General features: G+C 38.9%; 1 protein-coding gene across 3 annotated transcripts in view; it reads right to left on the minus strand.

The window, feature by feature from the left end:
* Nucleotides 1-2,940: 2,940 nt before the first annotated feature.
* Nucleotides 2,941-27,542, minus strand: part of APIP (APAF1 interacting protein) — a 33,666-nt gene continuing 9,064 nt past the window's right edge. Inside the window, exons 6-8 of one of the 3 annotated variants that reach the window (XM_063158773.1) lie at nt 25,939-26,106; nt 25,282-25,404; nt 2,941-3,595 (exon numbers count right to left, since the gene is read on the minus strand). In XM_063158773.1, coding sequence (XP_063014843.1) covers nt 25,305-25,404; nt 25,939-26,106 — 268 coding nt within the window. In that variant the 3' untranslated portion in view covers nt 2,941-3,595; nt 25,282-25,304. Of the gene's footprint in view, nt 3,596-15,147; nt 16,169-23,787; nt 24,235-25,281; nt 25,405-25,938; nt 26,107-27,542 lie in introns of those variants that run through there. The other 2 variants (XM_063158772.1, XM_063158771.1) reach the window with 2 other exon arrangements.

The raw sequence follows: 27,542 nt of genomic DNA on the forward strand, positions 1-27,542 counted from the left end.
ATTGCTTAACTGACAGTTGAAAAAAGGCCGCCTTCAATTATGAACTAAAAAGTGCACAAGAAACACTGAGATAGAGATTCTTTAATCCTACACTTTCAGTCACATGATGGGACACGACCACACTTCGAGGCAATCTGATTTTCTTCCTATAGATTTAGGATTCTTCCACAATTCCCTAATTGTTGTGGAATGTTGGTAATAACAAGCAGGGCATTATCACTACATCTGAATTGTACAGCACCAGAATAGTTTGCATTTCTTTAGTCTCATTTACCATGGGGAATTTAGATGTAACCTGACTGGTGAACCTACATGATTAATATTCCTCTTTTTAGGCATGCAGAAATTGAGATGAAGTGTGCTGGTATTTTTTTTTCCTCCACACTGTACAGACTAGAAAAGCCTGAGATTGGAACACATCCTTAAAGGGTTAATTGCCTTAACCCCTAAAGTATATCTACAGCTTGCACAAAAAAATCTTCATTCTCAGCATCAGGGTCTTAGGCATAGTCCAAAGAAATTCACAGAAGGAACTTCTTTAATGGTTCTTAACTTCTGTGTTCTTTAATACAGAATAGGTTTTCTCAGGCTTTCAATATGGATTGCATTTCTAAGAAACACATTAAAAATGTATTAATACTGGGAACATGCATAATCTCCTATTCCTGGGACCTGCTTTGTGAATGGTTATTTGAGTGGTCAGATCACAGTTCTAACACTCCTTCTAGGGTCTATTTCTACAGCACACAGAATTAATACAATCTTACCTGCTGGTTTTGATTGCACTGTAAGACAGCAAAAGATTTGAACCAAGGCTTATTTGAACTAAATAAAAATTTTAATGCTTTTAAAATCTACACAGATTATTTCTAAATACCACTTCATTTTGAGCAAAATGTAGTATATCTTTTCAGTAGAAAGTGGATCTTTACTTTCTCAGAATTGACATCGGAGGAACTCTGCTCCTCTGGCAGATGAGGTTTACTAATTAAGTGAAAGTGTGTCATGCTGACTACTTTAAAATGCTTCATTATTAATATATCCTTTTTTTTTTCCTCTCAGAGGAACACATGTAAAATAACAGAGTGGTTTGGATGGTGATTACCAGACAGTGGTACACAAAGAACCAAACATATTAAAGACAGGAGGATTATGTGTGTGTGCTGGGTTTGGCTGGGATAGAGTTAATTTTCTTCAGAGTACCCAACACAGGGCTATGTTTGGATTTGTGCTGGAAACTCTGTTGGTAGCACAGGGACTGGAGCAGCTGTGTGGGGTTTAGTGCCTGGCTGGGCTTGAGTCACAACACAGTGGGTTGAACTCTCTCTGTGAAATGCTCTTACACTGTTAAAGTGCAAGTCACAAGAAGCAAAATGACAGTTTCTCCTTTCCATACAAATGTGAAAACAGCTAGATACCCTGTGTTGATAGATGGAGGAAAAAATTACATAATTTTTGGGTTTTCTGTTTTCTGCAGCATGGTTAGCAGTATGCCCAATAGCTCACTATACATTATGACCCCAAAAGTGTAAAATCAGTGTCACAGAGAAGTAGTTTTTGGTCTGATTGGTGAGATCTGGTGAGAGCTCGGGACCCTGGAGATATGGGTATTTTGTATTTCCTTCTCCCCTCATTATTATTCTGAAGGATGTGTGCTGAAATGCCCAGCCCATTGCCCAGGATCTCTCAGCCATCTGGTGACCTCTACTAGCCTTGACCAGACTGGAATGATTGTTCAGCCATTTAACTGTGGGAGATAACATTAGCCCAAGTTCTTGGCCGTAACCCCTCAGTTTCCAGGCTAGTGCATGTAGGCAAGATGAACCTATCACAGCTGTGGTTTAATGGGTAGAAACAATTAAGTAATTATAAATCAATGAGCTCTGTAACTCTGGCATTATAATAATTACATTTTAAAAGGCAGTACTTAGTTACAATTCAGGAATTATTTACAGGCAATAATTAAGGTCAAACTGACTTCCTCCTGTTACACAGAGCATTTGTATGAGCAGCATGTCAAACTATAAATAATTAAAGGCAAACCTAATTGCCTAGTGTACTGAAGTGTGTCATTATCCTAGAGATTATGCTCTTGTGTCTATCACTGGTTATATTTTAAAGATAAAATATGTCTTTTTTAATAAAAATGCAAATTGTATTAATATGTTACTTTTTGGTTAGAATGGTATAATTTCCTTCAGGGTTTTCTTACTCAACCCACAGGAAAGGGAATAAACTTACAGGAAAAAGAGTATGGCATATTCCATGTATGAAGCAATCCTATGAAGAAAGAATAGATGAGAAAAATTACTGCAATCATTTTACAGGATTATTCCCCACAGTATATTTCCCAGTGCTTTGTCTGGTCTAGTTTGCAAAGATGCAAATGATGTTGGTTTTATTGCTTCCCTTAGGGGAGATTATTCCAGTCTAATAACGCTCACAGTTAGGAAATTTTACTGATGTTCAAACTGTTTTTCTTTACCTGACTTTACCCCCATTGCTCCTAGTCATAAATTCCCACAGGCAATTCAGGATAGCTCCTCTCCTTCCTGGGTGTTCTGAGCCAAGCAACACACAAGTATTTCTTTTAATCTTCCACTGGAGTCTCTCTGCACGGTGGACACTGCAGCGTTGGAGAGCCTCCAGGCTTGGAAGCAGCCTCTGGTCCCTGCCCTGTGCCCCCACGAGGGTCAGGAGCTGGACACAGCTGTGTGCAGAGGTGGCCATTCCTGAAATGCTCACTCCACACGGGCCTGTGTCCCCATGAGGGTCAGTGCCTGGACACAGCTGTGTGCAGAGATGGCCATTCCTGAAATGCTCACCCCACACAGGCCTGTGTCCCCACCGGGGTCAGGAGCTGGACACAGCTGTGTGCAGAGGTGGCCATTCCTGAAATGCTCACTCCACACGGGCCTGTGTCCCCATGAGGGTCAGGGCCTGGACACAGCTGTGTGCAGAGGTGGCCATTCCTGCAATGCTCACCCCACACAGGCCTGTGTCCCCATGAGGGTCAGTGCCTGGACACAGCTGTGTGCAGAGATGGCCATTCCTGCAATGCTCACCCCACACAGGGCCGTCATGGTACCCACTGACCCATCAAGCATTCCCTTGCAAACAGATTTCTTTTCCAGTTAGAAGAAAAGTCACCTCCATGGTTGGTAACCTCAAGGTAAAGGAATCCATAGGATCAGCACACAGTCATAAAGGTAGGGAGGGATCCCAGGAGGTCTCTGCTCGGACCTCCATCACAGAGAATGGCAAACCATGAAAGCAGACCATGTTGTAGAAGGTTTGCCCAGATGGGTCTCAAAAGCCCTCAAAACCACACATTCCTCAGCCTTTCTCAGTGATCTGTTTGGACACTCCATTTTGTCATTGAGATACTTTTTCGTTTGCACACAGCCAGAAACTAATCTTGTCCTTGGTAGTCTCCAAGAATTCATTTTATGTTTTAGCAGAAACCGCAGTGAAAAATGGTCTCGTGAGCTTTAAAATGTAGAAGAGACTTCTCCAGGTTTGGGTCAGCAGGATGTTTTCAAGTTACCTTCCCTCTTTCTTTCCAGTCCACTCACAATTTTTTTAAATGTTAAACCTGGAAAAAAAAAAAGTCTTTGCATTAACATCTTAACAAAGCATATTTAATGCTTGTGTTAAAACACTTTGAATTTAGTCTTATAATTATGAGAGTCATTTCATAAAATGTTGCTAAGTTTCTAACAAAATACTTCACATTACATGACTATGGTTGTCACACTGTGCAGTGTTTCTGCATTATTTGTATGGAGAGTGGAACTTTCCACAGGGAATATTCTTCTCTCCTGTCATCATATCAACACCAGATGCCCTTGGTGACATCTCCTAAAGGGATTTACTTTCAGAGTCTGGTGTACAACAGAGACTCTGTCACCAAACTGCCATCCCTGTCAATGCTCCTCTGCTTTCTCTGCATTCCTACTGCTGAACAGGAACTGAGCCTTTTCCTGCTCCATCTCACCTCCTCTTTTTAATCTCCATGGCCACTGGATAATTAAGTCACTTATGGTTCCCTTCCCTGAAATATATTGCTGTATCTCAGAATTCTGGCAGACTTGATTATCACCTGGGAATTGTGCTCCTCCCAGATGGATGTGTCACTGATAAAGGGATAATACCTGTCCTTTTTGCAACTGCAAGTGTAGTGCACATTTATTTGAACTTTTTTTTTAGTCAACAATCTCTTCTTCTTGCAGTCTTTTGGAGATCCCTGCCTCTTCTTGCTCTCCTCTGTCACTTCCAGATGCCATATTTATTGAAGTGGGGTTATCAGTTCCATAGGCTCAGTATTTCAGTTGAAGTCTTACAAACACTGAGAACAGATATTTCATGTGTCTGTCGGGCTGTGCTCTGCTTCACACATCCGAGGGTGATGTCAGTCTCTCATTTTTTGGTTGTGGCTGCATAATCTTTGCTTGAGTGCAGCCTAGGCTTTGGTAGATTCCCTGCCTCCATGTACTCAAAATTATTTTTGAACAGTCAGTTTTGAATTGCCCATTCTCTTTTTTGTTGAATTGAACGTATCTGTGTAAGTGTAGCATCCTCCACCTGACCCTTTTTCAAGTTCTAATCTGTTTTTCTTCCAGTTTCTTGAATTTTCTTATTGATAACTACAACAGTCACATTGTTTTCAGAGGCTCTTCTCCATATTTTATTCTGAGTTAAGGGTTTTGTAAAATATAGTGCCCCATACACCAACAGAATAATTTGACTAAAATATAAAAGCCACAGTATTTGTAGTGGGAAAAATAGGCATTAGGTTAGGAATAGGTATATCTGTAAAGGAAACAAAATAGAATGCCTGCTTTATAAATTATTGCAAGGGAAAAATTATATGTCTTTATGATAAAAGGTTTCCAAAACTCAAGGATGATGTATTTCATACAAAGGCTGCCTAGGAAACTGTTTCAAAAATAACAAAATGAAAGAGTTATGTTCTAAAGGAAATGTGTTTATTTTTCATTTAACAAAATATCAGGTTGACAATAAGATTCTTTTGTGGAGATGTACAGATACGCATAGAATCCAAAATAATAACTTTGGGATACTGGAATAGCCTTTAGCAAAAGTATTTCAAAGGGGACAGGATTTTCAAAAACTTGGCTTTGTCTTAAGAATGAAATCAACTCAGCCTGTTCTTAAAGACTTGTGGCTCACATGGCTTTGAGCACTTCTGAAAATTTGCCTATGGAGGTGGATCCTGAGCACTTGAAAAAATTATCCTTGAGCTCTTTGGAAAATCTGGCTACATTTTAGACAAATGCCTGTTCTATGATCTCTTGCCCTTTGATATACCAAAGTTTCTCATTGCTATTTGATGAACTGCTTGCTGACAGATATTTATTAGTTTTTAGCTGACTTTAAAAAAATAAGGGGGGAGGGGAATTCTGGATTTTGTAGAGATGTGACTGAACTATAGAGGGAAAATAAAACAGCCAGCCAAGCAATCAATGGAATCTCTCAGTCTCTTGAGATGACCCAGAGGGTACAGTCCAACTGCAGGCCTGGAGAGACTTTCTTGCACTCCAGTCTTTAGTTGCTTTAGTCTTTAGAGCTTTCAAGGTTTTATTGATGCTACTGAGAAATGTTTGCATAGCCTTTTCCACCAGCAAGGGGTAAGAAAACAGAGCAACATTTTGTACTTATGCAGAGAATGGTTAGACAGTTTGGGAAGTATTTCACAGGTAAGTACCATATCTAATCCCACCACAGAATAAGTTTTTTCTGATAAAAGAAACAATAAGAGCATGTGTAGTGAGATGTATCCAATATTTCACAAAAAGCTGATTTTAAGTATCACTTACAATGGCTGTATTAATCTAATTAAGTGTAGCAGGCATTTATCAAGTTTTCTGGATAACATTCATTACATTGCATTCATGTTTTTCTGGTACACATTTTGACACAACGCATCATGCCTATTTTCCATCCTGACAGCATAAATGTTCACCTGGGCATTCTTTTCCAGCCTCCCACCCACTGAAGAGCATCTCAAGTGAATGTACAGAATACACATTCCTGTGTATTTAACTGACAATTAAAATTTTGAGGCTTCCCTGCATTTCTGAACATATATTGCACAAAATGTAATCTGGTGCAAATTCAGATTGGATCAGCAGGGATATCTTGGTTGGCCTGGAAGTGTCCTAGGTGAAACTGTAAGGTACCTGCTGTAATATACTCCCATGAGCAGAGGCTGATTCCTGCCAGACTGTCTGGAAGAACTCTGCTGAATTCTTTTTCATCCAGGTATATTGAAATGGGCCATTTTTTTTTTGAACATGCCTGTCTTGCTGTACTCACAGATGTTAAATTTACAAGAGTGGTAATTTCTGGACTAGGTGGTTAACTTGCTCTTGTTTCAACTACCAGTGTTATCCTGACTAATCAGTATTTAATTCTGCATTCCACCTCTCTATTGACCTTTGAAAATACTTTTTGCTATCAATCAGATAATAGCACATAGTAGGAATTATTTCAGATCTTATGTGGATGATTAATTCTCTGCTTTTCAGTCTGGTGAGAAGGATAGGCTTCTTCAATGCATTTCTCAAAATTACATTAAAGTAATTTCTGACTAATAGAAGTGGCAGAATTGTGCTATGGGTGCAGTGATCCAAGCTACATGATAGAAAACAACATTAATGCTTTGTTTTTAGAAGTTGTTTGCTTATTCCCCGTAGCCTCTTTTCAAAGATTATCCAAGAGATGCTTAACTACAGGAGCAAGGTAAAGATGTGATTGCATAATAGATATGGTTTAGGATGAGTTTTAATCTGTACTGAATCTTCTCACTAAATAATGAATGATATGTAGCTGATGGAAGAGATACCAGAGAGAAAGAGCAGCTGGTGTTTTGACTGATTCTATGATATTGTAATTATGTTTCTAAATATGTGCCAGGTTCTTTAACAATTCTAGCAAGGATTTATTTTATGTGGATGTAAATAAATACAGATTGTGGTTAATTTTCCTGTTTCCTGAAATAAAACTTTATAGGTGTCAGTGAAAACAATGAGATTGAGGCCTAGAAAAAAATAGGAGAATTTATTATTGGAACTGTGCAGGAAAAGTAATGGGGTGCTTGAGAGATTGACTGGGTAGAGATGGGTGATTTATAGAACATTTAGCAGGTTATTTCAGTCCACCAAAGGGTCTGATTTGTCTCATAAGCACATGAAAGCTAAAAAGTGACCAAGCTAAGGGCATGAGCCCATGGGGGCAGAAAATGACTAGATGGGTACATATTGTATGGGTAAGTCATTAATCAATTGAAAAATGCCTTGCAGATTGATGACAGAAGCTAAGCAGCAGGGAATACAGGGGGGAAAATCAAAACAAACAGATTAGATGTAATTAAAGAGCAAGGCAGAAGAGATTTGCATGCAATTTTTTTGACTCACCTGCTTGAAAGCTTGACCAGCATCATGCTTGGTTATTTACTGAATTACACCAGTACAGGGAACCAAAGCGCCAGATCTGGTCTGGGTTTAAGTAGGTGGTGAAGGGCCACTGGCTGAGTGAAAGCCCCTCACTGGCAGCAGAGAGAGGCTCCTGCCGGGGCTGAGGGGCTGATGGAAGCACAGCCAGGCCTGGAGCAGCACCCAGGGACCCTGGATCAGTGTCAGAGGGGCACAGAAGGTAAGGAAGGGTTTGCAGCTGCCAATAGCACACACTTTGTCAGTTTGAGGACATCTTAAATTATTATATTCTTAAGGGTTTAACTTGATTCAAATTTAGATACATATTTTAATGCAACATAAGTCAGATAGCATTGGTTGTCTCCACTGAAAACATAGAAATAAATGGAAAAGAAACAATCTTGTTCAACCCACTGTGGAAAAAGCTTGAGATTTTTTGTGAAATGAGGTCATATTTTCTATTTCACAAAATGGTTTTTTTGGTGGGTTGTTTTTCATTTTCTTCTTTTTTTTAATATTCTCTAAAACCATATGAGATTATAACAAATCCCATAATTTTCCATTTAAGTCTCTATGACAATGGTTATTGTGCAATTTGCATTTCAACATACAGTTATGCTCTCTGGACTTGAGCCCTACTGGAGCATGATCAACCTCAGGATAAACAACAAAGAGAGGATATAATTATATATGCTCACAGGAGATGAAAATTAAAACTGTTTTCAGTTTATAGCTGTCAAATGGGCTTGAGTCAATTAGAAAAATCATCTTTCACCATATGTTGTAGCAGTTAATTAATTTTAAAGTGAGGGATGATCACCTAGTGCAACTTCTTAAGCAGTTGTGCTTTTTTCAGCGATAGACAAAGTATTAAATCTTTTCCCTGCTGCAGTCCCTAGCAGCAGAAACCAGTCCTCGCCAAAATCATAAAATCTTATTCCTTATCCTCCTCTAAATCCCTCCTCAAAATGTTTTTCTGCTATGATGCTCATGAACCACTCCCATCAGTTAGACAAGTAGCGAGCTGCAGGGAAGTCTGTTTGCTTTACAACTGTAAAGCAGACTTTCCAATCCACTCCCACCTTGTTCATCTCTTTCATCCATTGCTTTTATCCTGCCTGATAAGAACCCTGTTAGATCTGTGATGCAGGAACTCTTTCTTATTATTGTTTGCAAAATACCTAATTAAATGGAATCCTTTCATTTGGGGTTTCTAGGTGCAACTATAATATAAACAGTAAATAGTAACTTTGGGATATTACCATTAACCCAAAAGTCTCAAAATAAGACCTCATTAGTAGGTGATGTGCAGTGCACTGGGGTGCCACAACAGAACCTCAGCACCAGACAAATCCTGCCCACTGACAAGGAGGAATGTTAATAGATATGTGGAACTGTGCCTGTGTGAGTCGGTACAGCCTGCCCTCAAAACACCATCCAGACTAGGATGTGAGAAAAAAAAAGTATTTCCATTGTAAGATATTTTGTAGTACACAGCAAAGTATTCTGTACATACTTAGGTCTGTTTTATTGGTTTTCTGGTTGACCACTTGCGCCCAAAGAGCCTCCCACAGTAACAGAGCTTAGAAATAAAGTGTAACTTGGAATTGCTCACACTGGGACCATAATAGCATATCTTGTCCTGCTGTGAAAAGTGTTTCATCCCAGAAGGTAAACCTTACAGGAGAGGTAGCTGGTGAAAGTGCTGGGTCACTTCTGTGTGACTGGGCTTTTTGCATGCCAACATGGCTGTGATATTGATAATTAAGTCAAAACTGGCAATGAAAATGAATACCCAGGGCATCACTAAGCCAAGAGGAGAACACTTTGTCTTTTGAGAAGTCTGTGTAACTGGTCATACCTGTTCTAAAATGAGTACATTCTTTGAAAAGCATTAAAGGAAACTGACCTTACCTTAGTGCCTAATCATAATAAATGACAGACTGAGTTAATTATTACTTGGCAATTCTTTATTTAAACTTTGTACTAAGATTCATTTGCAGTATATTCTTTCATGCAGAACATAAAAGATGTAATTGTGTGCAGAGTGGGAGTGGTGTTTCCCTAGGTCAAGTAAGGAATAATTCCTTTATATATTTGCCCTGTATGAAAAATACATGCAGGCTGTACATGAGTATCCCAGTTTATGGGACTGCTTCTAGTAATTGTTTGCACAAATTGAGGACAGTCACTTTCCTAATGCTTGGGTGTCACTTTTCTTCTTAGACTGTTAGAAGGGAGCAACATATTGATGTGTTTGCGCAGTGCAGCAGAAACTGGGTGAACCCTTCAACACCCAGTCTTTATCCTTGCCCACCACATGTATCAGTATTTCTGAATTAGCTGGTCTGATGACTCCATGCCACAGTCTTGTAGGACCTGGTAAAAAGTCCGGGCCCAGACTTTGCTCCCAGGCCATTGATTAGCCATCCCCTGGGATAAAACAAAGGAATTTTTGCTGAACCTTTATACTCAGTGGACTGAAGCTGGCTTCTGCCTTAAGAAACCTGTCACAGACACTGTCTCACTGGATCATTTTTTTTGGCCCAAAACGTGTGTGTAGCTTTTGTATGTGTCCCACATGTGTAGTTGTTGCACCAAGAAATTTTTGTGAATTAACAGAAGTATAGGACATGTGGAATGAAATGTAAGCAAACAGAAGCAGAAGTCAGGTTGGAAAACATTAATGTAATTTTCTGAAAATAATGCAGCATCATGAGAAAGGGGGAATACTAGCAAATAGTCTGGGGTTTTATTCTGCAAAGCAGGATTCTTCTTTTTATTTAGTCATCCTCTTTCCCCCTCCCTAGCTCTCCCACCCTCCAAATAACAAGTTTCACCTCCCTTCCTCCCCCATCCCCCCAAAATAAAAACTAAAAGACAAACCCTCTGAAAACTCCTGAACCTGACTTCCCTGGATAACCATTAGATTTCTATCAAAATCAATAGGATCCTGTTGAGATTGAGATAATTCAATGCCAAACTTGTAAATAATTCTCAGCCAGGCATGAAATATTTCTTCCAGCACATTGCTCCTCAAAACCCCTGCCTTTTCTCCCATCTTTGAGGGCTCTTCCTACAGCTCACAGCAGTATTTTGAGCTCAAAGCCCTTGGCCATTCCCTGCCTTGGGAAAGGTGGCAGGCTGGTGGCATCTCCCCGGGCTTGTTTTCAGCAGGGCATGAAGCTTGCCGTGCACGAGAAGGGTGAAGGAGCTGAGTCAACATCAACACAAAGGTTAAGAGGGAAAGTCAAACCCAACCACCTCAGTCATGGCTGGCTGATGTTTGTTAGCAGTGTCTGGGCTGGTACAGGTGAGCTAGAGAACACCAACAAAAGCCTACACTCCATTCAACTTTAGAAGTTTCCACGGAGAGGGAAAAGGAAGAAAAGTAATTGCCTTTGCTGCAGGGGATCAGGAGTGGTGTCTTAGCTGCGCTACACACACAGAAATAAGCTGTGAAAGTCATCTCTGGACATCCTGTGGGAGACTGGAACCACAAAGCTGCTAACAGACGCTTTAATTAGAGCTAAAGTTACTGGCCCTCAGGGCAGCTTCTTGTAGTAGCCTTTCTCTGGAAGTACTTTGGGTTCACCTTCTCAGCTCTCTGGGAGTCTCTGCTCTGTGGAGCTCTCATCTTAGAGGGGTCCAAGATCTGTGGCTATGTCACAGAGGAATGCAACCAATTACAGGGGAAGGAAACTTGTTTTTCCAGCGTAGGGAAAACGAATGGTGTGCCACAGAGTGCTCATTGTTTCATCACTGTTTTTTCTGTTATCAAATACTTTTATAAAGTAAATGTTTTTCTAAGCTCTACTATTTTTCTGCCCTTTAGATACTCTTGTTCTAGGTTCTTCACCCTATATGTTTCCTAGTGCTTTCTTCATGTGTGTGTTTCTTAATGTCCCCTTGGCATCTAAAGGCTTTGTTCTATTTGACTTTTTCAATAGGCTTCCTTTCCTCTTCTTTCTTTTTATTTTTTTCCTTTTTCTCTCTTCTATATTCCTCTCCCTTTCCCCCAGTATTGTATTTATTTATTAACTGTACTTAAACAGCCTCAGTTCACCACAACTGACCTTCTACCATGAGGGCATATTATACTGGTCACAATCTACAGAGCATAGCAGAAAGGAATTTTATCCTCTTTTCCCAGATAAGGAAAACATGGCTCCGGCCATTCAGTGTCTTGACCTAACCCATGAAGGAAACCAGATGCTTTTTGTGGTTGAGAGGAGGACAGGATAGAATAAGATAGCATAGAATAAAATATTATATTTCAGTTGGAAGGGACCTACAGTGATCATCCCTAGTCCAGCTGCTTGGCTACTTTCAAGGCTGACCAGAAGTTAAAACCTGTTATTAGGGAGTGTGCCTATATTATCATGGAAAGTCCCAAATGCCTCTGAAATACTGACAGGTTTGGGGCACTGACCAACTCTTTAGAAAGCCTGTTGAGCAAGGTATTTGACCACCCTCTCAGTAAAGAAATGCTTTGCAATGTCAAGTAAGGGTTTATCTCCCCTGACACAGCTTTGAACCTGCCCCAGCTGTCCTGCCACTCAGTACCAAAGAGAACAGATCAGCACCTGCCTCTCTCTTCCCCTTCTTAGGAAGCTGTGAAGACCAAGGAGGCCACAGCTCAACTTCCTTTTCTCCTCACTGGACAAAGCCAAAGACTTAGCTTCCTTGCTATAGGACATTCCTTCCAGCCTCTTCATCAGCTGTTTTGCCCTTCTCTGGATACATTCACATCCCTTCACATCCTTCTTAGATTTGGGGCCCAGAACTGCCCACAGTGAGCAAAGTGAGGTTGCACCAAAGCTGAATACAGTGGATTATCACCTCTTTTGACCATCTGGAGACGCTTTTTGATGCACCCCAGGATAGAATTTGACCTCTGGGCTGTCAGGGCGCCCTGCTGACTTCTGCTGAGCTGCTGCCAACCAGCACCCCCAGATCCCTGCTGCCACTCCTCTCCCAATTTGTACTTGTGCTCAGCGTTCCTCCATCCCAGGTGCAGAATCCAGCATTTGTACTTGATAAATCTCATCCCATTAACAGCAGCTTAATGCTCCAATCTATCCAGATGTCTCTGCAAGGCCTCTTGTCCTTCGAGCCAGTCCACAGCATCCCCCAGTTTGGTGGTGTCAGCAAACCTGCTGATGATGCATTCAGCTCCTGCATCGAGCCATTGATACAAACATGGAGCGAGACTGAGCCCAGAGCTGAGCCCTGAGCAATGCTGCTGCTGGATTGCTGCCAGGCAGGTGAAGCCCCCTTCACTACAACCCTGTGGCTTTCAGACACATCTTGTCCCAGCACACTGTGCACTTACTCACCCCACAGCTGGACAACTTGTCCGGAAGGACTCTGTGAGGGACAGTATCAAAAGCCTTAGGAAAATCCAGAAAACCCAGGTTGTTCATGAGTCCCACTGATACAAGGCTATCAGTCTTTTTTTTTTTTTTTTTTTTAAACCACACCCTCTATGTACACTTTGTTTCCTCTGTTGTAATTTTCCAGAGCGAACAGTACTCACCCCGGCCACTTTGCTGAGTGGATACATTTCCACCCATTCAGTAGCAAGGATCTCAGGTTACAGGATGTTTCATCAAATACAGAACACCTGTATTGCATAACTCAAGCAAGTTGAACAGTACACCCATCTTGAAATAACACTAGACACACAAGTTAATTGCATAGTTGCTGTGGGAAAAAAAACTCCACTAAAATTAATTATTTGGTGGTAACTATTCTGTGGCTCTATCAGCAGTGGCAATAATTTGCATGTTTAACTTAAGATAGCACGTTCAGTGTTTGCTATTTTCCAATAATCATGTAACTGACTGATATTTAAACATTTTAAAATTACATTTTGGAAGAATGCTTGCACAAAAAATCCCAAGCTAACACAGCAAGAAAATGTTACTCCCATGACCTCTCTAAACAAACTGACAACTTTTATCATAACTTATTAAAACACAAATGGAAAAAAATAGAGCGAGTATCCTTGTTTAATTTTATCCTTGTACTGCTGTAGGGCAATGGGGAAAGGTGCACAACTGGGGGAAAAGGAGGAAGAGAAGAGGTACTTGATTGACATGTATAAATGAAGATCAAACAGTCTTTTTTGGTTTTGTTGTCCTCTTGTGTGGCAAATGATTTGGTTGAAGACAGGTTTTTTGAGTTACATGGTGAAATTAATGCTCTATCTCATTTACAAAGCAAAAGGACTGTCGTCCTTTTACTCTGGGTGACATTAACTCTCCAAACCCCAACTTCTAATTCTGAGAGGTAGATAGAATCAGCTTCATTTAATTGGAGTGGAAATGACATATCCAATAAATCTAATAATTAGATTTGAAGTTTCTAAAGTGGACATAAACACTTGGCTGATAAGAGAGAAAATTTGATCTTTAGGCTCTCTAAAAACATCCTGGTTCAGGACAAAAACAATTAAGGAAAGAACCTTTTTTTTTTTTTTCAATTCTCTCAAAGGAAGTTTTGAAAGAATAGGTTTTCTCAGTGGATTTTAGCATTTATGGTTGCATGTTAACAGAAAGAGCCATGTTCCGCCTACCATTAAAAAAAAGTAGGATATGAATAAGAGGTTGTTTATTCAAAGCCTCAATGTATGCTTGTATTCCATGAAAAAGAATTATATTAAACCACTTCTTTTAGAATAGAAGACTTCACTGGTTACAATGATGCTGTTACACAAGTATTAAAAACTCCCTTCCTTTCATGCCACACAGAGGCTTCTGCTTTTATTTCAGGTGAACTTAACCCCTTTCTAGTCAGAACACTGCAGGATTTAACACTGTAACATTACTGCATTCACAAAGGCACTATGTATCTGTGTTACTGCATTACCTTGAAAGTGCATTTACTCATTTTTACACGTCAGCAGTTGAATTGGGCCTGGTATCTTTTTTTTCTGGGTGTCTGGAAGATTGGGATTCAGTGTCTTGAGTGCTAATGTAATACAGAGATCTTGCAGGAATAATTTCTAGTAGAAGCTCACAGCAGCTGTTTTTCTGTCTGTATTTTGTTAAGATGCTTCATTATTAATGGAAATTCTAAGGGAGTTGTTATCCCATATTAACACATAACAAGAGATTTCAATCTGTTATTGAGTCATAATAGCTACTGGCACAGTGTTTTTTTTTTGAGTAGTAACTGGTTGCAGAGCAACTTCTGGACATGTTCCTGCAGCAACACCCACTCTTCTAGGGAAAAGGATTATCAATGCAAATTACAGGGGTGTGTTTATTAAAGGTTACTAATTTGAAAAATGAAAAATTTGCTGAGATGAATGATTGGACCAAAGGAAGATTATAAGAAACATGGAAAGCAAAAGAGGTTTTTGTTAAAAGGGTGGCCTGGAATCTGTAATTGCTCATTTCTTTAGATTTATTCCAAAGTGCTTATTCAAACTTCCATTTCAAGATCAAGGACTTTTCTCAAGCTTCTTAAGTATTTGTATTAGAGATATCAAATCCATAGATTCTTTTCCTTGTCATCTAAATTTCTTCTGGAATTGTGTGCAATAATCAAAAGCCTTGAACAAGCAAGCACATACATCAAACTTAAACCCTTTCAGGAGCCAAAATCTTGATGTCTTTGGACGATGTGAGCACATCTGTGTCAGGCTGTGAATGAAATGTTTTTTGTAACTGACACAGAAAAGAAACTTTTAAAATTCCATTTTATATAAATGACACTCATTCAAAAATCTCCAGTATGGAGTACACTGTGATTCCTTCTGCTGCTGGAGGGTCTTCATTTCTGCATCTCCCATGACAAAAGCTTTGCTGAATGACAGTACTTTAGCTTCCTTCTGCTTACTCATCTTACCCTAGCTCAAGCTAAAACAAACAAACAAACAAACAACAAGTAGGACAGAGATGCAAGCATCTACCTATAAACTAAACCCTGAATAAAATTCAAGACTCCCCTGTCCCATGTAAATGACCTATTGGTTACTTGAGGTTTCATAGGTACCCACTGCTATCTCTTTCTGAGCCAATGAATAATTTCACAATTTCAGCCAAAAGGAATGAGAGTATTCCCACCAAATTTAGGATAACCAAAGTTTTAGCTCTTGTCCTGAGATGGGAGAAATTTAGTTGTACCTTCTTATTACAAAAGGGTACCAGGTTTTCATAATTCTAAATAACTGCCTTGGATACAACTTGATGGAACTGGTACTTCCTTCTCCCCAGGAAAAAAAAATCCCTGGTTGCATTTTATTCAAAGACAGTGCTTAGTCATCCACCTTTAGGAATGGATTCTAGGTTGGGATTTCTCAAATAGGAGGAGGCTGCTATTCCGCTCTGTTCAGTCTAACACCCAGATATGGCTCAAGATTAAAGACCTACTGTTGCTCCCATTGTCTGCTACTGGTCCCTTATTTTACTTCACATACAGCTTGCATTTTAAAAATGGAAATTTTCTTCTATCGTTGAGTACAAAATTTTTACAAGGCAGTTCATTACAGGTATCAGTATCATACCTCCTTTTTTTGGACAGCAGTTTCAAGCCATAAAATGCTTGAAAGATGCACAAAGAAGAACAAAACAGTTACAGAGCTTAGGTACATCACAGAAGAGTCAAACATCTGATACTACTTCTCTGAACAGGAATTGATTTGTACCTAACTTGGAAATCTTTGTCTTTGTGCTGGTTTTGGCTGGTTTCAGCATATAAACCTGGGGAAAGAAAGAAGGGGGATATGTTCAGAGTGATGGCATTTTTCTTAAGTCATCATCCTGGGTGATGGATTCCTGCTTTCCAAGGGATAGCTCTACACTGCCCATGCAAAGTGGTGAATTAATTCCTGGGTTTGCTTTGCTTGTGCATGTGGCTTTTGCTTTACCTATTGGACTGCCTTTATCTGAATGCTTGAATTGTGTTTTTTCCCCTCCTGATTCTCTTACCCAGCTCAGCAGGGATCATTAAGCAAGTGGCTGCGTGGGGCTTAGTCTGGGATTAAACCACAGCAGGAACTTGGAGTTCCTCTGAGAACTCAGGCGTTGAAGTTGTAGTTTGGGGAAGGATGTTGTGATTTTATACTGCTCTTGTGCTCGTGAAGCTGAATTCACTAAATATTTTAGGTAATCCCAAGAGCCTGTTAAGCTAATTCCCAAGGACATCTGCAAATTCTGAGGAAATGTTGTATCTCCTGCTCCTGAAATTGCTGTCTGTGCTCAGCCCCTCAAGGAGGGCGTGCAAGAGTTCTGCAAGGAAGTCTTCAGTTGCTACATTATTCTTTATCCTGGTGAATGAAATTATCTCTAGCCTGATCTTAGACTTTTTAATGTTTTCGTCTTTCTAGTCAATATAAAAAGCATAGAAAACAGTGATAATTTTCTCTATAGATAGAATTAGTCTGTCTAATTAATTAGTTACAGCCAAAAGTACATTTTCAGCACAGAGGTGGCAAGGTACAAAAATACAATTTATGAAACTATCCTGACTTTAACCTCTCCTGGATAACAGCATTTTAGTGATCCCTGCTTTTGTATTACTCAGATTTTCTGGGGTTTTTACACTAATTACTTATGGCTTTTAGCATGCCCCTTCCTGTTCATCTGCACCCTATTCCTCTGTTCAGAAATGTTGCGCTCATGGTGGAATTTTTTACCATATATGAATAGTCTGTATTCCTTCTTTCATACTAAAGCAGTTTTCATGTATGGGCAGTTCTTCTATGGAGAAGTCCTTGTAAAACTGACCCCTGTGTTGTTAGGATCAATTCTGGATATGATATGAGGGAAAAAAAAATCAGAGACTGGTAAAGATGGGTAAAGCAAATTGGAACCTTGCAGAGCTTTGAAGGATTTCTGGAAGTGAAGCTGTGAATGGCCTATCATTAATAACAAAGGAAATAAGCAGAGTAGTTTTGGGATATTTTTTTTTCTCCCCAGAGATTAAGCCTTCTGATAAATTTCTTCACATCAATTTCTGTATAGATTTCCAAATGCACAGAAAGATAATAAGGGAAAGCTCATGTCTTGCATAATGATGCTATATGGCATAATGCCACAATTTTGGTCTCAGTGTTTCAGCTTGGGAACCTTTATCAAGTTATGGAGAGAAATTAAATATAGCTGGGATGGCTGTCTTCAGTCTGTTGTCTCCCTATGGGAACAGCTTGCACTGTATTGTCATTTCATTGTCTTTGAGAATTTATTTTGTGCAATGTGAGTTTTGAGTTACACCGAGGGTTACACTCAGGTTACACTTATTGTCTACTGCATCAGTCTTTGTTCTCTTCTGGTTTGAATGGAATTAGTTCCTAATTTTCAGTATTGGATTGTTTTGCTTTTACCTTTTCAAAAATTTAGGAGGAATCAGTGCTGTATGAAGTACTTAAAATATCTAGACCTTCTTTTTCATATATAGAAGTCTTCCTTACTGAGGACTAGAAGTTTCAAACAGGGCAATACCTCTTAATGTAAGTTAGTACACAACTCTTTTATTAATAATATTGAAGTACTCAGGCTACTAGAGCTGTGCTGTTTTAATCATAGTTATAATAAATCATGGTACAATTTTCTAGTGGAGTGGAACTGTTTAATTGGTGTTTAAACTGAAGTGGGCAGTGATCATCATGCTATTTGTTTAACTGTGCTTATCTGCTAATGTTGCTACCACTGCTACTAGATGCTTTTTTATTTAGGTGTCTGAGACCTTAATTATAATCTCTCTTTTTGACTTTCCTACAATTAATAATCTGTTATCATAATGCTTGCTCTTTCTTCTTGTGCTGTGGCTGGAGGCTTGATAGCCTGAGCTGTCCCTGAGATGCTACTGAATGGGTTCTCCTCCCTCAGCTGCTTTTCAGAAACAGCAGGTGCCCTCTTGCTACACCTACACATCTCTTTGTATCCCCATTTGTTTTAACCATGGCAAGCAATCATGAGAGCATTGGGATTTTTTAGCTTCTTTTTTCCCCCCTGGTAATTGGATTTCTGGTTCAAATAACTTACTTATCCAAGCATAGTAAAAAATAAAAAGAAGCCAAATCTTTCAGGTATCACTACAGCACTCTAGCCATAAGCCTCTAAGCATGTTTACCTGGAGGAAGTACCAGGTGGCAAGTATGACAAATTCTTTACTTCGATAATGAGATTCTCCAAATAAAATTTCAAGCATGCACCTGAATTTAAAATGTAAATCAGGAACCTCCAGCCCTAATTATTAATCTGTTCAGAAACAGCACTGGTATGTGCCTTGATTTTTCATTGCTAATGTACTTTCTTTTGAGGCCCTTCTGCTGAACTCCTATGTGGACGCTTCTTTGTATACAAGTTTAAAAAAGTACCTGCATTAGGAATCTCATTGGTTTTGCCTCTGTTTTTCATAGTGTAGTCCTGAACCCCTGTTTCTGTGGTGCATGCAATATTTCTGAAGTTATCATAACCTGAAGGGGAGGGCATCAAATAAAATGATGACCCAAGAAGATGGTGCAGCTTGATTTTGAACACGTGACAGAAATTCATAAAAGGAATAGTTTTTTTATTGTATTAATTAAGTTGCAGGGACTGTTAAGTTAAACTTAAAATAACCCTTTTAAAAGTTGTTGAGGATAATGAATTACCCAGGAGGAGTTAGAGCCTGCTGCTGCCAACTAAAGTGCTTGGAGACTTGAGATAGAAGTGAACGATAAGAAGCAGCTTTCATGCATTCAAATAAATTACATGTTGGGCTTGGCTTAATCCTGGCAGCAGAATGATCTCAGGGGTTTTCCCTACATTATCTTGGTCTATGATTATGCAAATATCCTTTTAATGTAGCGACTCCTTAACAGGAAATTAGTCTCATACTTGCTCATATGCTCTTGCAATCAACAGACACTTGCTTGCAAAATCCTAGTGTGTCTGAGATACAAAAGACACATTAACTGTTTTAAGTACCAAAATTTTGCAAACAGACAATAACAGGACATGCCCAGATATGTCAGGGATGTAGCAGATGAATCAGGAAAGAGATGTTTGCAACACAAAAATATTCCTGGGTTTGAAAGTTCAACCAGAATGCAAATGATACTAAGTTTACATTTGGTTTCAATGATTGTAAGGAAAACACCAGAAGGAAGAAAGTCTTACAGAAAAGCAGGATTAAAACTGAATAAAGCACGGAAATGAGACAAAGCATAAAGACAAAAGAAATGGAATCATTTGTGTTAAGTGCCCAGCAACCTGCAGAGCCCAGGCAATGAGCAGTCGTCATTCACACATATTCCTTATTGCAGTGTTCTCAGGAACTGCCCTGCAATGGGGACTGTCAGGGTAACCTGCTTTGTCTGGAGAACAGGAACTAAAAAATGACATTATAAAACAGAGGTTTCATCTGGAAAGACAGAGAGCTGGTGTCCTTTGGGAAGGGAGTAATTGGAGTCACAAAAATTGTGTTGTGTTACTTTTGGTAGTCTTAATGCACATTCGAGTAAGCAGGATAGCTCAGTTCCTGATTTCTTGGGTTTGTAAATTCCTTCTAGGTGAAATCAAGTTATGTAACCTTTTTCTTAACTACAAGTTTCTAGCATGGGGAAAAAATACCAATTAGATATTTGATATCAAACTGGGACACAGCAGTGATTAAGTTGGCAGCTTGTACTCAAGGTGACCTTCTCTGGTTTTTTTCTTTCTTACTCCTGATTGAAATAAAGACAGCTACATCCTTGGAGTTAAGAGGGGAGCCTAACAAAATGAATCCCATAACTTTCCAATGGGATTTAGGGTAGTATCTGATTCATTCGAGGTCTTTTGAAACTCCCATCAAAGTGAACTGTTCAAGGCATGACCTTAAGGTAACAGTTCAATCAGCCACAAAATCTAGACATCCAGCTCTTTGTTTTAAATATAAAACCTATTCTTTCTTCTATATCCAGTGTATTCTGTTTGTAATAACCAGAAATTACCATGAGAGAAATTGAAGCTGATCTGAGGCTCATTAAGGAGACAGAATTTATGCTTAACTACTTAAATAAATTCCTGTTGATCTGGTTTCTGGAGATTAACCTGTAATTTTATCTGTCATAGATGGGAGAAATTTGCTAGTCCAACAGCACAGTCTCTTAGAGTTAAAAACCCCAACAGACATATATAAGTACAGAGTGTGTTTGTCAATGCTGCTCAGAGTATATGAATTTCCATGATTCCCATCCACACAAACATGCTCAATCCATTTTTTGTACTGAGCATTCGGCAGTCACTGGTTTTCTTTGACTACTCTAGGAAAAACTAGAAGATTCTAGATTAAGTGTGCAGACTACAGAAAAATTTAAAAAATTAATATTTGGAATTGTTTTTGATTTCAATAGATTAAAATAGAATAAAATCCTAAGAAACAGGCAATGGATGTGGTTCCACTAGAGGTTTCATCTCCAAAATAATTTTGCAATGGTGCACTCAGTATATGCTGAAACTCTGGCATTCCTATTTAGCAGAAATACAAGCCTGTGCTAATCAAGTCAGCCAAAAGCCAGATTTTATTTACCATCCATTATATGCAGCAAAACCTTTAGCGATACCAGGATAAATGCCTGAGATCTCTTTTTCAGACTTAGGGATTTAAAAATTCACTCTTAAAAATCAGGTCAGGTAGCATTCTTCTGGAGTAACATTAAGCCTTCAACATTAAGCCAACTTGAAATTTAAGCAAACATCCAGACCCATGAAGGGTCAGATTGTCAGATTAGTTGGTAGCAAAGTGCAATCACAGGCTCCTCTACCCCTGTTACAAAAGTCTGTCTCAGCTCAGAGGGCTGTCCTTGCACACAGCCTGGCTCTGTAAGGAACAACTTTTTATTGTACCTAGGAAAACAAAACAAAACCAAAGCCTGCAAGGGTTCACCTCCCCTTAGAACAAACCTGAAATACAAATACGAAGTTGCTTGAAAAATGAAGCATTTTCAGAGGTTTTTAATTATTTTGAAATCAGGAAGGATTAATATCAAACTATATATTTTCTTCTACTCCTCAGTATGGGAGTAATCCATTTAGAATGTTCCAGGGATCTTTTTCCCCATTTGCCATCTTCTGTAAAATAGCAAAAAACTGTTACAAACCTGTTTGCCAAAATGTGCGGCAAAAAAAAAAATTAGAGGAAGGCTACTGGTTTATTTGTAATGTTCCACTAGTCAGTGGGCTTTTTTAATATTAATTTTTAATTAAAATTTCAGAGTTGAAGAGGATGCCAATTGTTCAGGCATTACAGCATTTACAACAGAACGTACATTGGCAACATAACCGCTTACGGTAAGTTAAGAGTTCTATCTCTGCAACATTTCGAGATCCTGTATTCTGCAGTTTTATTTCCTTCTTGGAAAGCAAGCAGGATGTTTGCTAGGAAGTTACTTTTATTGAGAAACGTTGGAACTTACTTAGCTTTTTGGATGAGCCATTTAAATGGGAATTATGTCATTCTGCCATGAGCCTATCTGTGATACTAAACCTAGATAATCAGCTTTGGTGGAGATCAAGTCTTTGCTGCAAACACAGAAAAACACCTAGCTGGCTTAAAAGCCTAATATTCACATCAGGAAAAGAGATAGACTTAAAAATTATGTGAGTCAATAAGCTTTGAATCGTATGAGACATTTTCCTATTTTTGTTCTACATAATCAGAGCTGAACTGCCAGAGCTTTGTGAGCACTTCAGGAAACAGTAATCATTTCACAGGGTTATGAAGCCACCAGAGTTGTGAAGGCATTAATTTCTTTGATGGGGATTCATATGAGAAGACAGGAGAAGGGTGCATTTAACTAATTTCCAAATCATTAAATGGGACTCTGAGCATCTAGGAATCCTGTATGAAATAACTTAACTATTACTGTAGAAATGTGATTATTTACAGAATTTAGAAAGGCTACAGAGCAAATTGTAGCTGCATGAGAAAGTGAATATTGTAACTCACACAACCCCAGAGGAATATATTTGGCAAAAAATACCTTTCATCATGAGTGTTCTTTTATGGTTTGTCTTTACGTATGCAAAACAAAAAACCATCAAATATAAAATGTTCTTCATTCTTATAAAACATCAGTATCATGGAACAATACAATTATCACCTATTCTGAAATCATAATCAGAATACCACACAAAGTTATTTTTTGCAAAAATCAGACAGTTTAAATAAATAATTAAAGGTCACAATCAATAGGTGGCAGCTAGATTTCAAGACTAATTGGATTGTCACATGAAATGTTTTTATTAGTACATCCACAGGGAAGAAAAGCTGAGAGAATTAGTCTGCTTTCCCTTAAAGTCAGCTGCACCTCTCAAGTCTTAAACACACGTCAGAGATATTTTATGCTTAAGTGAAGCAGCCTGTCCAAAGTCACCCTCTGGTCTAAAAAATAGCATTTTCACACAAGTTCTTACTGCAATACACATACACTCAGAAGATGTGGAATGTGACAAACTATTTGCCCCTGACAAATGTCTAATAATGAAAAAATGTATCAATAAACATATAGCAAACAACCTGTAGTTACTCAGTGATAACCATTATTTACCATAACCAAGGTCCCCTTAAGGGTTAAATGTTGCACATTGCAGGTACAGAGGTACAAGAGGGAAGGGCAAACATGCCTAAGGTACACAAACACTGACCTTAATTGTCATCCCCTGGAAAAGGGGGAAGTGGTGTCTGCCATCTCTGGCATCAGCCATCTCCTCTTGCCCTGGCTCTAGGTTCTCTTTGGACCCACCTTTGACTCGATTCAGTGTTTTTATCAGTGACTTAGTAGTAGGAAATAATTGAAACAATTTTTCCCTCACTCCCACAGTACTTTTATTTTAGGCCGAAGAGTTAATTCACCTCATGGAAGCTCCAAAAAAGTGCCAGAGATGATGGAAAGGGAAGTGGTGGGAATGCACAGCCCCTAGCAGAAACCAGGGCCAGCTGGCACTTAGCCTGGCTCAGCTCACCCTTGGGACTGAGGTCTCAATACCCAATTAGAAAATTGGTCAATTGAGCTTACACTGATGCCACCAGGGGGCCAGTCCAGAAGATTTTGAAAGAAGATTCTGTCATAATTATGCGAGACTGTGTTTGAATGAGCAGGTTGATTAAATATACCTTGGGGTGGGGGCTAAGCAGAGGTCATACAAAGCTGTTATTCAAAGTAAAGGAATTTAAAAATATAAGACCCAGAGCAGTCCCTCAGTAACAACTGCAAAATACATGCTATAAAATTTCCTTCTCATTATAATGACAATAAGGAGAGTTTAAAAATACATATGCTACAGGCTTAATTTAAAAAAAGAAAAAACCCCCCGAAAACATAAACACAAACATGGTATGAAGGAATCAACAGTTCAAAAAATGCTTTAAACTTTATTAACTTCTAATTAAGGGGCTGTCGTCACTTTTTTCTGGAAGAATAAAAGCTACAATAACTTTCAGAAATGCAGACTTATTTCAAGTTAAATGATGTAGCATTAGGGCAGGATCAACAAGTGCAGGTTGTTGAAATATGAATTTTTAAGGCACAAAAGCAAAATGGGACATTAGTTCTCCAAAGTTTCTCAAAGTATTTTTGCATCTGAATTTTCAATCCTTCTACTGTGGTATTCGACAGGACTTGGAAATTGCAATGATTGTTCAGAAGTTGTTTTTTTTTTTTAACTGTCCTTTAATTCTTGGGTGCATTTAACAGTTAAAAGTTGCTGCTCTCAATTGTCAATCAGCTGAGGATCAGCACCCTCTTCTGGCTTCAGTAATATGGGGTGAAAGCTGGAACTCCCATCATCATGTAAGAAATCTGTACAGGAGAAACAAAGTAAAAGCAAAAATATTCTAAAACTTGTCAACATAAATAGGCAAAGGAATACTAGCGCCACTATAGTAGCCCAACTTATCCAATTGCAGGGGCTGAGAAGTAATTTTAGAATGGCCCTTGTGGGCCATGAGGTAGCTTTGTGCAGGAGTGGCAGCCAGCGTGTCTTCATCACTGCAGGCAGCAGCAGCGCCCTGAATGCCTGCTAAGGCAGAGGCTCTGACAGCACACCTCCTGCCCCACTGCTTTGGTCAAGAAATTCCTTTATAATCTCAGTACTGCTACCTTTAAATTTGTATTTTCCAACTCTGAAATGTTATGCTACCACTGCATTTTGCCATACCAAGCTGTACATACGTGAGAATTGTTTCAGGTATCCTTCAGGTAGAGTACCCTGATCGTATTATCTTTGGGCTTTAACTTCAAAAATTTCTTATGAAAACTTTCAAAACTGATTATTGCTATAATAGAAAACAGAAAGTTAATGTGATTTCCTACATGAGGTAAACAGCTAACACTAATCAGTGAAACTCAACCAGCCACATTGAAGGAAAAAACTAACCCCCCTAAAACCCTCAACCAACCCACCACATAAGTAATATCACTGAGATGGTCTGAAATCAAACCTGATCTTGCAAGCAGAACAAATGTGGGTGTTTAGACATCTCTGTCCATATCAGCTCACTAGGCTCTGGCCTTTTTAGTCCATTGGCTTTTCTGGAAATGCTTGATATTATTTTGTTTTAAAAAGAAATCACACTCCATGCTGTACATTGGCACTAAAGATCCACTGGACATACCTAGCTATTAATATATATATATATATATATATATATATATATATATATATATTGCTGCATTGTGTGGAAAAGGAGCACTATTTCAGGCATAGACACAACTGCAGTGGCAATGGAGCAGACTGGGGGAAGATGAGCAATACTGAAGTTTCCTGAGTGGGAAAGCAGACTGAAGTGATGATGTCATCTATAGTCTATCCCTCCAAGCAGATCAGCTTTACAGATAAATTCACACCTGAGTATAAATGTTGTTGACATTTACAAGATCCCATTTTCTCCTGCTGGATGTTTTGAAGGATCTAGCCCGTGCTGCTTCATCTGCACTGCGATATCAAACAAGTAGTCATAACATTCACACCTAAAATAAATAGGGAAAAAATGCAATGTAAGTAAAGCTCAAGCCTTATCATGTTTTATGAAAATTAGTATTTTCCTTCCTTAAGATTTTATCACCAATGTGATAGTCTGACTGGACAGCTCTATTATCGTTTATTTCCAATGCTGTGGAATGGAAAGTGCCACTTTCCTACATAATATTTATTTGCTGCATTTCCATCAGCAGATGAGGTAAATTCAAAAAATGGGACTAGGGCCGGCTACACAAACAGTATTGGCAGGTGTCACATAAAAGCAGAGACTGCCTGCATGTTTCATATGAGAAGGGATTTGTTGACTTGTCTGAAAGGAAAATGTTGGCAACCCTATCAGACAGCACTGATATGGAAGGAAAACCAAGCAATGGAATCATGGATGAATCCATTCCCAAAAGCCCCCTATACATGCAGTGAGGTCCTAATACTCTGGATCATTGTCCATGGGCTGGAAATATACATGGCATTAAGTTCATTAAGATCTTGAGGCAAGAGACAGCATATTCCTGAACTGTACTCACATAGTTTTGGCTTTTTCCCACGTCTCTCCCCATACATAAACACCGTGACGTCTGACCAGCACAGCACAAGAGTCTGGGTATTTTTCCATTGCACGTGCCATTCTCTCCTTGAGATCCTTCTCTTCTGGTGTATTCTCAATAATAGGAACCACTAGTGTATCATCATATCTAGAAAAAAAAGGACATCTTCATGTATTTAAAAAAACCCTGTGCTTGGATGTATGAAACTTTTCCCGAAGAAAGAAATTATCCTCTGACTGTGTAAAAAGTTTAGTTCTCAACACTTGATCTTATTCTCTTCTCTTGTGAGTGATGCTGTAGCACAGGAATTCTCAGGAACATCTCTCACTCCCAAACACATATTACGCTGGCAATGCCTGAGCTACACTTGAGGGACAAAAAGAAAACATCACTTAGTAATCCATTAGGTGTAGCTGTTTATTCCCATATCACTTTGTAGTTGGGTCCCTTTACAACTTTTTCAAACTTCTCATCCTGTACTGGCATCATCTACAAGTTTTACCTCAGATTAAATTATTTAAAAGAATCATATCATATAGAAGGAAATGAAGCTGTTTGTTGGAAAAAAAAACAATTTAGGTAGTCCAAAAAGCCCCTGGAAGATTGTCCTGCTAAGGCATATAAATAGAAAGTAGAGTCAACACATGAAAAATAAATTCTCTGTGATGGAGTCATTGGTGGGCTACATGTGATCTTAAGAGAGCCTGAGAACCCCAGCTCCAAAGACAAGATGATGCACGTTACTCAGTGGAACTTGCCTAAGAGTTTCTTCTGAAGGAGGACTGGGATATTTGGCATTGTTTGAACCTTAATTAACACTAGCAGAAACTTGTTTAAATAGTTTTAATAAGTCCCCAGCTCAGGTTCAGATTTATCATTGAGATCACATAGATATTTCATGAGTGGATGCTAGTAGTACTTTCTTTTGTGAAACACAGAAAGAAAGCAATGGTAAAAAACCCAACATCAACAGCTTATATTTGAAATCAAATATTCAGAAGATAAAGTCTAATCTCTTACGGTTCTCAATGCTGACACTTTCTCAAGGAAGGCTATAAAAAGAGTGAATGAAGAAAGTGAGGTGGTATTTGAAGCTCTGACTCTTATGAATTTGGAATACTAAAATTACACTTTGAGTGTTTGTTAATGAGGCCAAATGAGTTAATGGATTGGCTTCCTAGGTTCTGCTTTCTGCTTGAGCTTGGAAGCTGCTGTAAGTATCATAACTGATTCCTAACCAGGACTATAAGCTTTCTATCAAGAACTAATACCTAAAAAATGTCAAGAAGATTCTGAATGAGCTAAATACTTGGGATCTCTTTTTTTAAAAAATTGAAATATAAGCAGCCTACGTTTAGTCAAACATGGATGTAAAATACCTTGTGACAGTCTGACTTTCAAACCCGTTTACTACTGATCTAATTCTCCTTCTATGGAAATCAAAGGTAAAACTAGTGTGGCATCACTGGAGTCATATGTAGGCCAACATATACTTCTGATTATTCTATCTGTAGCATTTTCCTGGACAGCTTCCAAAAAAGATTTATGTAACTAGAAACAACACGCAATCCCTTTTTTGCAAA

This window comes from Melospiza melodia, chromosome 6 (genome assembly GCF_035770615.1).
Source record: "Melospiza melodia melodia isolate bMelMel2 chromosome 6, bMelMel2.pri, whole genome shotgun sequence".
Lineage (NCBI taxonomy): Eukaryota > Metazoa > Chordata > Aves > Passeriformes > Passerellidae > Melospiza > Melospiza melodia.